At 39.2% G+C, this 11,762-nt stretch overlaps 1 protein-coding gene across 4 annotated transcripts in view; it reads right to left on the bottom strand.

Moving 5' to 3' along the window:
* Positions 1 to 2,742: 2,742 nt before the first annotated feature.
* LOC126356979 (helicase domino-like) overlaps positions 2,743 to 11,762 on the bottom strand; it is a 379,868-nt gene continuing 370,848 nt past the window's right edge. For all 4 annotated transcript variants that reach the window (XM_050007413.1, XM_050007415.1, XM_050007414.1 and 1 more), the window contains one exon: positions 2,743 to 3,980. In XM_050007413.1, coding sequence (XP_049863370.1) covers positions 3,972 to 3,980 — 9 coding nt within the window. In that variant the 3' untranslated portion in view covers positions 2,743 to 3,971. The remainder of the gene's footprint in view (positions 3,981 to 11,762) is intronic.

The raw sequence follows: 11,762 nt of genomic DNA, 5'->3' as shown, positions 1-11,762 counted from the left end.
AACATCACAGATTGTTAAAAATATTGTTTTAACAGTATTAAACCAATGTTTACTTAAAAAAAAACCTGAATGTGAGTATTGTATCAAAATGCAGTAGATTAAAGTATAAATTGTGTTCTGGGAGTGTGACAGGTTAGAAGGGGGGGGGGGGGGGATGGGTAGAAGTGAGAGGGAAGGTAGGTTGCTCGATTATGGTCATGAACTTTCCTCCTCCATATGTCAGGAAACTGAAGAGCGAGCAGATGATTCCCCACTCACATACAGTGCTATATTACAAGAAGTACCTACAGGGTGTTTCACCAAGTTATAACGACTCTCCGTATCGTGCCTTATGAATCATTGGCCAGCGCACAGACATGCATGAGGGGGGGTGTGTAGTTTCCATGAAGTATGTTAATACTATGTGGAAAGCATATAAGAGTCAGTAATGATGCTAATGCAAGAAATGTATATGGACAGAATCAATGCATATCTTTGCCCACCGTTCTACACTGCTAGAGGGGAAATTAGTTTTTAGTCATCCTGTGCAGCAACTATAATGTTTTTCTCGGCTAGATATCTCCTGCACCAAGGGCACTACTTGCTTTTCTATTTACAGACAGACTGTATCCCCCCAGCATTTCTTGTTCAGCTCTCTTACATGGGTATAAAACGTAACTTTACTGAGCTCGGGCTTATATACTAGACTTATTTTGTTTATTCAGTGAGTATATATTTGCTGTTCTTAGGTGTGCTGTTGTGTAAAAACGCTCAACAGCTGGAGCTGTCAGCTGCCTACCACACTGAAGAGCCTCTCCCAAGTGTAACAAGTTGTCAAATCATATTCAACAATGACGATTTCATTATCTCCACTGTCACAGGAGGGAATATTTTCACTGCATGAGGTGTCTCAAATGCATATAGTCTCAGCTCTTATAACATCTGAAGAGGGCCGGGTATTTAAATTTTTTCCCTTGCAACAGAAGCAAGTCAAGCAAAACATTACAGCAGCTTACTGATCAGACTTGAACATGATCTGTCCTATTCTCTTAGATAGATTCATGCTCACTTTGGAAGATATACTGTGGATGTGCGGTAAGTGGCTCCACTCTACAAATGCCAGCAGTTCCTCAATGGAAGTGATTTAGGTAGTTTACCAGCAACACAATTAATGGTGAAAAAATGCAGTAATTTTCCAAGCATTTGTTAATTAATCTCCAAATGACTACAACACAAGTTACATTGTTTCACAACACGCTGTCAACGATAGAAGGCAGCAAGGTGCTACATTTACCATTCCAATCCCTTTCGCAACAAAACTACCTAGGTCACTGACGACATCACACTTAAAATTAAACACTACTCAGCCATTGCTTACAGGAATGTGTTTCACATCAAAGCACATCATCAACGTCGAATACATTTTGACTGTATGTTACACTTGGGAGAGGCACTCCAGTGTAGTAGGCAGTTGACAGCTCCAGCTGTTGAGCATTTTTATATAACAGCTCACTTAACAACTGCAAATAAGCACTCATTTAATAAATTGAAAATAACTCCATTATATAAACACATGCCCACTGAAGTTATTTTGCATATTCGTGTAAGAGAAATGGACAGGAATTGCTGAGAATCCTGTATGCAAACTCAAAAGCAGCTTGAGGTGGGGGATGTTGTCTTTTCTGAAAGAATCCCACAGCTGTCAAACAGGTTGAGTGAGAAACAATTTCCCCTCTAGCTATGTAGAACAGTGTGCAGTTATTTAAATAAATTCTGTCCATATGTGTTACTTGCATTCGTATTATTATAAAAATATATCGGCATTCCGTATAGTGTTAACACAATTTGTGGAAAATAAATGCCCTGTCCCAGGCATATTTGCGTACTGTGTTGCCAGTGATTCATCAGGCATGATGTGGAGGGCTGGTATAACATTGTAAAACACTCTGTAGTTGCTTCTTGTGATGTAATAGGGTAGAACAGGTGTGGAATCATCTCCTCACTCTTCAGTTTGCAGAAAAAAGGAGGGAAGCACATGACCACAATCAGGTGACATGTCTTCTTCCCTTGTACTTTTACCTTACCAACCCCCCCCCCCCCCCCCCACCTCCCACCCCACACCGCCAATGCACACATACCTTGTTACACCTTCAGATCTGCTACACTTAGACATGGTACACATGTTTAATATTTGTTTTTAACCCACTTCACTTAAAGATAGACCTTCATTTTATATTATTAGAACAATCTGCGATTTTTCCAACCCCTGAAACACGGAAACTATTAGTCCTCTAGAAAAAATGAATGAGGTTTTTTTTGTACTATATTTAATGCAGTTTGATTTGGCACCGGAAGATATTCTTGACAGAAGTCACTGTTTTTGAGTTATTAAAGAAAAACATAAAAAAGTGATCTCTGGATGTGGCCCCCCTCCCTAATGCTCACGCCTCATTGGTCAGGATTTTTAGTATGTTGTTCACGGCACTCCTTTCTACCAACACAAAATTTTGTGGCTCCATGTTTCTTCCCCCTAATTTTTTTGTTAATATGGGCTGTAGGCTTTTTGTGCAGTGCCCACATGATGACAAGATAAATATAATTGTTGCCTCACAGTCTATATTACAGGGAGAGGTTATGGGTATTTCATCTCACTCTCCCCTTTCCTCTCCCCTCCCACCACCACCCCTGTAAAGGTCTTATATAGAGGAGGAACAAAGGAAAAGAAACAGATGGGATTTGGATCTTCACAGAAATACAAACTCATTTTATGTACAAATTCAGATCACTGTAATTTACACGATTTTATGAAAGATACAACAAGTCTTCCACTTACAGTCTTCAGACATCCATTTAGTTACACTCACTTAAATATAAACTTGACAGTTACATTTATTTTATCACATACAAACATGACAATTATTTGTTTCACAAACGTGCCTAGCCTGGAGTGTCTGTTGTTATTAAAACTGTGTTGGTTAAAATTTGCATGTATCATCTTTCTCTTCTCCACATTCTATTCTTTTCAAGGACAGATCATACTAAATTGTTACAACTGTGACCATTAAAAAGCATTGTAACAAACAAGATTAAAATAATATAGTATGAAATACAGTGAAAATACAATACAAAATGAAAGTTATGAAGTACATTAAAAACAGAGGAAATGGTTATTTAGACCTACATTACTAGTCCATCTGTGAATGTTAACTTCAGGAAGCCATTTTTTCCTATCTCTAACATGTATGTAGTGCATTAAACACTATTTGTTGACACAAGAAGAATCATCTACAGGTTATGAAGAAAAAAAATCTTTGCCAGCATGCACCAGTACATAAATATTTCATGGAGTTCCATACATGTATATGTTTTCATTCATTATATATATATTTTTAATTTATCAAGAACTGCAACTTAACACTGTAGGTATTTCGCTAAAAGTTGTTTACAGATGGATGCTAATTTAAATGATACTTGAAGCAGGATAGGTGAGGATGTCCATGAATTCCAAGTAACTTGTATAATTACTAATATTACCGAAAAAACTTTTCTTGGAACTAAATACGATTCATGGGTGGTTATTTCAAGAATTCTCTTAAGTACAAATCTCTAACTGAACATTCAAGTTCTTCCGTTTGAGTTTCAAACATCGGAAAAGAGTCTGTCCTTGAAAATAAGATGTGTGAATCAGTTTAAGCAGAACACTTCTTTATGCTGTAGGCCTGTGACTCACAGTAAACTGAAATGGTACACTCATCCAGTTGTGTTATACTGCGATTTACTCATTGCACGATTTGACATCGACATTTATGTTATGGTACACCTTTTACAACTAAATGCTATGGCTAAAACGATAAGCCAACATCAGTATTAAAATACACATTGTACAAACTGGATATGGGAGGGAACAAATTATTGAAAAATTAAATTACTGATATTATACACAAATTGATACTTATATCAACAGTCTCTTCTTTCTGATTCATTTCCATATTTCACTGGACCTGGAACAAAAGCATAATGTTAGATTACAGTGTCAAACACCGTGTGCGTGTGTGTGCGTGTGTGTGTGTGTGTGTGTGTGTGTGTGTGTGTGGGCACGCGCACACCTGCACACATGTAAGACCTCACAACTACATCACAGAGGAATGTGAATTCTTAGGTTAGTATTGTAAATTCAAAAGATATTAAAAATAAAGGGCTACTGAGCAATGGAAGGAGATTTTCAGTAAACCTGTGAGCTATGGTTGTAACTTTAAAAAGGAAAACTGATTGATCACTAATAGTATGTGGTTGCTTGAGACATGTGGTTCACTAGGAAATAGTCAGTGTCATTTACAAAGTTAAAAGAAGGAAAGAAAACAAGAGTAGGGTTTAACATTATTTAGGCAACAAGCTCATTAGAGATGAATTTAAAAGTTTGTGATTAAAAAAACTGCTGGACATGGAAACATGTAAAATTCTCCAGGAGAGAGATTTGTTTGATTGATTGATGTTTATTGGTAAATGCATCCTGGTTCTGGGAATATCCAGCTGTTGTGAACATTGGAGAATAGATTTTACCAGGCTTACAGCTGCAGAGCGACATAACAGGAGGGCACACCCGAATGTTCACCCATGCTTATATGACTAAGTAAGGAGTTACTTGAATAAAAAGTGTGATAAGATTGACATGTAAGTCCAAAGCAATGTCAAATTGAAGGGCAAGCACTGGACGTATATGAGGGGGTGTCCTATAAAGAATACAGCTTATGAAATGCCTTTCATCTCTGAGTAAGCTGGCAGCACTACATGTTTCATTATTTTCATCCAATTTCTTTGTGGTTACTGATCCAGCATTTTGTGATGGACAGTATGTGAAAACTTATTAAAATGTGGTCAGTGTTGTGCAAAGTCTGTTTGCAAACTCCATGGAATTTTTGGTCAACATAATGCACCGAATAAGTTGACTGTGATGCGACTGATTGCTAAATTTGAGAAAAACAGTTCGGTTGCAGCCATTACACCCTTGGGGTGTCCTGTTGGCTGTTCTGTGGAAAGCACCATCACTGTAAGTGATAGTGCTGCTGTAAGTCTGGTGAAATCTGTTCTCCGATGTTCACAGCAGTTGGATATTGCCAGAACCAGGACGTAATGAATTCTGAAAGAAAATCTAAACCTTTGGGTCTATACAATTCAACTGACACAAGAACTGAAGCAAAATAATCACAAAAAATGGTGGGCATTTGCCATTGGGTGTTTGTGAAATGAAGAATGGACAGCAATTTCATCCAGAAAATAATGTTCACTGATGAAATATTCTTTGTTCTGAATGGCTTCATGAACAAACTAAATTGCATTTGGGGTACAGAAAAGAGTGACTGTGTGCTGTTGGCATTTGGGCCGAGGCCAAACTTGACTGTACTTCTTGGAAGTGGTGCCAAAAATGCATTAACAGGGGGTGGTGCACACTACCGAATATGTTAAGAGAGTTTTTGTGACCTGAAATGCATAGTGTGAATACTGAAGACATTTAGTTCAACTAGGTGGAGCAATCTGTGACACACATCAATTGCCACAATTTACTTGTTATGAGAGACGTTCCCTGGCTGGGCTATGAGACACATTCACTCACTGGGTGATTTTTTGCATCAGTGACATGTATTGGTCACCCAGATCTTGTTAATTTGATACTATATGATTTCTGCTTGTGAGAGTATTTGAAATTCATCAGATAATTTCAGAACTAGAGATGCAAATATGCTGAGAAGTTAGGGAAAATTTCATTGAAAGAGTGACAGTGTGACTGCAGAGTCGTGGAAGACGTTTGAATAATATCATATGTAATACATAACCACAGGTAGAATACACTGCAAAACATGTAAAGTACTTACTTTCAATGAATAAATATGTTATTATACACTCAAAAGTTGTGTTCTTTATGGCACACCCTTTCTGTTTGTTTTTGATGATCTATCCTGTATAGCCTAATTTAAAATTAATTCACATCTCATATTTAAGGTCTTATGCAGGCGAGGCAGTGACAAGTATTGTCTGCAGGTAACCGGCTGATTACTCCTCCCCCCCCCCCCCCCCAACCCCCCTCGCAAAAAACTGAAATTCACATGACGTATGGATCTTCCTAGTGTCTCTAAACACGTCAAAAATCTGTTCTTATGGTTGATTTTAATTGGAACCAGAGATAAGTTGATATTTGAAACATGTGAAATTTTCTCAGCCAGGAAACAGTTTCAGTTTACAATTTCATATTGGGAAAATTGTTGAATTCATTCAAATATGCTTTATTCTCACTGATTATCAAAATACCTTGCTTTATAAACGATCTTTCTAAAGTTTTGCATCACATGGTGTTTGGTGTCTATACGCTTAGGAAAATGCACCGCCCCTCCCTCAAATTTGTAACAAATTGAAGGATAATTTTTCCATCTCTTACTAGAATCATAAAAAATTCTGTAATTCACATGTGGCATAATTTCTATAGTGTTTCTGAGCATATGAAAATTCTGTTTAATTTGGGCCTAAGTTAGGATTTTCACCTAAAATAGGTGAAATTTTTGCATACAGAAATGATTCCTAGTTGAGAAGTGGCAGGCACAGTGCATTGTTACGCAGAAGTGTGCCAACACAAAAAGTGGAAAATGCCAGGCTCCCACTGGTGTATCGTGGGAGCAGTCCAGCCCGCTCGCTGCCAAATACCAACTAATTTATATGCAACTTTAGTGCGGATGAAATCCAACTATAGTGGGGATGTATCATGTTATCACTGAAAAATTTGTGTTGGATGTATGATGCCTTTAATACTATTTGTCCACAGAGATAATAACTGTAGAGTGTATATGATATTTGCATCTAAAAGCTCCTTCTGAAATGAAAAATAAAGTGAAAAACAGAGTTTGAGCAACATGCAGATAAATGAAGGATCTACATTTATTGATAAAAAAGGACATCACCATCTGGTACAAAACTCAAACAAAAATACCTTTCCTATTACAAAAATGGAAACAGAGGAAATGATTCCTAGTTGAGAAGTGGCAGCCACATTAAGAGACAAAAATACAAGTCAGGTTCAAGTTGAAAAATAATGTACATATAAAGAGGTCAACTGCAGTTTCGTAATCAATGGGAACACAGTATATTTGAATGAGTTCAACAGCTTTTAAAATAGGATGTGGTAAGTTTGAAACTGTTTTCTGGCTGAGAACATTTCATCTGTTTCAAAAACATCAACTTATCTCTGGTCATAATTAAAATTACCAGTAAGATTAGATTTTTAACAAGTTTAGTTCTATACTTCATGTGAATTTCAGATTTTTGTAGGTGGAGTAATTTGTTGGTTGCCTGCAGACCTTAAATATCAGATGCCAATAAATTTTAAATTAGGCTGTAGGAGCTAGACTATCAAAAATACATATAAGGTTGTCCCTTAAAAATGCAACTTTTGAGTACATAATGACATACAAATTTATTGATGAAATTAATAAATCTGTAGTAAAAATGAACAGTGATGTATTTTTTCTTTGTTTAATAATCAATTTTGGCAATGATGTAAAAACAGACTTCCTTATTGTTCACAAAATTCATAGCACAAAGCTGTATTTGGTGCTTTCCTTGTACTACCGGTTTTGGTTACACTCATCATCTGGTACGGAAGTAGAACAAAACAACTTACATATTATGAAAATGGATATGTAGGAATGCATCTACTGACAGATTCATTGATAAAAATACTTCAGCCAGGTTCAGGTTGAAAAATAACAGTATAATGTATTAGAAACTGAAAAGATGAGCTGCATACGTATATTCCCATGTTTCGAAAGAAGACAAGTTAAGTTACAGGCAGACACTTACATAAAGTTTTCGGCCACAGCCTTCATCAGCAAAATAGAAACATACACACAAGCAAGCACACCTCAGGCACACATGACCACCAACACCAGCATCTCGGAATGCCAACAGTCACAGTGTCATGAGGAGGTGGTGCGGAGAGTTTGGGAAAAAAGGAGAGGACTGGGGAAAGATGAGTGGGTGCATTGGCAAATGTACATAAACACAGTGGGAAACAAGAATGGGGAGAAGATGATATGACAGGGGGTGGAAACTGTTGGGTGGAGGGTGTGGGGACAGTATTTTAGTATTAATTGAAGCATGGATAATTATGGGAGCAGAGAATGTGTTGTATGGAAAACTCTTATCTCCGCAGTTCAGAAAATGCTTGTGGTGGACGAAAGGATCCACATGGTTCGGGCAGTGAAGCAGCCATTAAAATGAAGTACGTTCAGCTGCGTGTTGTGCCACAGGGTGGTCTACTTTGCTTTTGGCCACAGTTTGGTAGTGGCCATTCATCCTGGTGGACAGCTAGTTGGTAGTCATATCAGTATAAAAAGCTGTGCAATGATTGCAGCAGAACTGGTAAATGACATGGCTGCTTTCACAGTTACCCCAGCTTCTAATGGAGTAGGATAAATCTGTGACAGGACTGGAATAGGAAATGATGTGTCTTGCACCTGGGTCTCCCAGAGATATGATCCTTACGGCAAGGGTTTGGGATTGGGAGTGGCATAGGGATGGACTACAATGTTGTGGAGCTTGGGTGGGCAACGGAACACCACTTTAGAAGGGTGGGAAGTGTCTGGTACTATGTTCCTCATTTCAGGGCATGATGGTAGGTAATCATAGCCCTGGCGAAGGATGTGGTTCAGTTCCTCAGTACTGGGTGATGAAGGGGACACTCCTTTTGGCTGATTCTTGGGGGCAGTGGGAAGATTTGGGGTGAGAAGGGAAATGGTATGGGAGATCAGTTTGTGAACTAGGTCTGGCGGATATTGCCTGTCTGTGAAGGCCTGGATGAGACACTCGGCATTCTGAGCGAGGGAGTCTTGGCACTGCAGAACGCCGTTTCCAGGTGACCAGTCTGTATAGGAGGGATTTTTTGTTGAGAAAGGGATGGTAGCTGTCGGAAATCTGGTACCGTTGGTGGTTGTTGGGTTTAATGTGGACAGAGGTGTGGATAGAGCTATCAGAGAGGAGGAGGTCAACATCTAGGAAGGTGGAAAGTGGGTTGAGAAGGACCACGTGAAGAGGCTGCGAAGGAACAAACATAGGGTGTCTTGGCTCTGAGTCCAGATCATGAAGATATCACCAGTGAACCCAAACCAGACCAGAGGAAGGTCTCCTCTAGATGGCTCATAAAAGGGTTGGTACAGGAGACTGTCATACGGGTGCCCGTAACTGTGACAGATTTGTTTATATACTTTCCCTTCAAGCGAGAAGTAGTGGGTTAGAATGAAGTTAGTAAGGTGTATGAGGAATGAGGTAAAGACGGCCGAAGTGGCCGTGCGGTTCTGGCGCTGCAGTCTCGAACCGCGAGACCGCTTCGGTCGCAGGTTCGAATCCTGCCTCGGGCATGGATGTGTGTGATGTCCTTAGGTTAGTTAGGTTTAACTAGTTCTAAGTTCTAGGGGACTAATGACCTCAGAAGTTGAGTCCCATAGTGCTCAGAGCCATTTGAACCATTTTTTGAGGAATGAGGTAATGGGTTTGGGGTCTGAACGACATTGGGATAGGTAGTGTTCAATAGCGGTAAGAATGTGGGCATGACAGAAGTTGTTGAATGGGAGGTGGCGTCAACAGTGACAAGTAGAGATCCAGGAGGTAAAGGGGTGGGGATGGTGGGGAGAGTCAGTGAAGGAAGTGGTTGGTGTCTTTGATGTGGGAGGCAAGATTATGCACAATTGGGTGGAGATATTGGTCTATGAGAGCCAGAATTCTTTCAGTGGGGGTACAATAACCAGCACAATGTGGTGCCAACCACTGTTGGGTTATCTTCCTACCTGAAGTTCCTACTGTTTAACATTCCCATGTTCCCATTTTTGTAATATGTTAGGTATTCCATACTGGGTTTTCCATGGTTAAATTAACATATTTTGCAATTCGTCTATGATAACACCTGCATTGGAAATGATGGAGAACTTTAGTGTATTAGAAATTCATTATAGTACCTAAATACAGGGTGGAGAAAAATTGTGTCACGAAGTTTTAACCCTGGGTAGCTGCCAGTAGGAACCGAAATCACTAATGTTGTGCAGATCAATGACACACCATTTTTAAACTCCGGAAACTTGTCACCACATGCTCCGATTGGCATGAGATTGCACTGTTGCCGTTCGTCAGTTGACAGGCAGCACTATGGTTGTCGGTTCACACACATAAATATCTCTCGCCCTGTCACTGCCCCAACGTGGTACGTACACATGTTGAATAGGTCTTGCTGTTTGTCTCCAAATGTGTGTGAATTCCTAAGGGACCAAACTGCTAAGATCTTTGGTCCCTAGACTATCTCTCTCTCTCTCTCTCTCTCTCTCTCTCTCTCTCTCTCTCTCTCACACACACACACACACACACACACACACACACACACACACACACCATGCCCTCGAACCTCTGGCAGGAGGGGCCGCACAATCTGTGCATGGCACCTCTAACTGCCCGGCCATACTGCATGGCTGTTTGTCTCCACCTCATGTCAGAGATGTTCACACACAAGCTTCACTTTGGAGCACACACGCCACCTGTGATTTAGTCATACAGTAAGCATGACAACACAGTATTCGTTTAAAGGACAACGAGATATGGTTTCTGTGTCGCCACCCACACCTGCAAACGTTTACAGTAATTTACTGGCGACTTGGCGAAACAGGCTCATTAGTCATGCTGGAAGACTTCAAACACGGGATGTTGTATTTGAAGAGACTGTTCCGTTTCGAAGGAGCACCTCTGACAACTCATCGGTTAGTCTGGGTGGTTTTGATGGATGACGGCTATCATCCATTTACTTTCCACCCTGTCCAAAACATGAATCCTGTGGTGGACTAAAAACACAGACTAGGGTTTTGCAGGTGGTTTCTGCAATGTGTTCTATGACAGTGAGACAACAAACTGGACTGCCTAAATGGTGCACTACTATCTGAAACCAAGTGAACATGTACTTGTTGAAAATTTCTCACTTTGTATGTAATTAATTGTTGTGCTATATTTATGCTGTATTATGCATACTGTAACAAAAGTGGTTATGGTGAGATAAATGAACTAATAGATCTTGGCTCATATGAAATGTTCGAGTCAAAATTGAAGACTCAAACCCAGAAATCCACTACCACAAATCTGTACGAAAATGTATGAACGTCAACATATATAAACACTTATTGTAATTACAATTTGTTTGCTTCAGATACTTTCATTCCTTGATATCAAAAGATATAAGATTTTGGAGGAACTCAGTTCAAAGAGAAATAGTATTACAGCTCAAAAGTGAGTCGTTTTACCATAACGTATTATTTATACACAAAGCTACGGAAGGCCATTATTTAACATTCTGTGGATCTTTATACTACATCACATATCTCTTTTTAATTATTAGATTCGTAGTTTACAAAGTGAACTTGTTTAAAAGAAACATCAGCATCCACTGAGTGAGCACATGACACAGGAAATGATCTGGGTGTTGTGAACAAATCCTTAACTACCTGTTGGCAGAATCCTCAATACTGTTAACAGATTTCCAAAAGAGCTGAAGCCTATGCTGCCTTTTACATAAGGTTGAAACCTTTTTTCCTGACAAACTCCTATTCCTGTTACGTGTACTGAACTGAATTTCATATATACTGAACGATGTTGGAGTATCTAATCCCTGGAAATGCATATATTGAGGTCTGCTTGATTGTGCTATTATCATTGTTATTAACTGATATGCTGAATTGGAAAGTATAAGTTTTAACAGCTTGTTTTGT

Source organism: Schistocerca gregaria, chromosome 1, assembly GCF_023897955.1.
Source record: "Schistocerca gregaria isolate iqSchGreg1 chromosome 1, iqSchGreg1.2, whole genome shotgun sequence".
Taxonomy (NCBI): domain Eukaryota; kingdom Metazoa; phylum Arthropoda; class Insecta; order Orthoptera; family Acrididae; genus Schistocerca; species Schistocerca gregaria.
The sequence above is the reverse complement of the archived record's forward strand: the minus strand, read 5'-3'. Positions and strand labels throughout refer to the sequence as shown.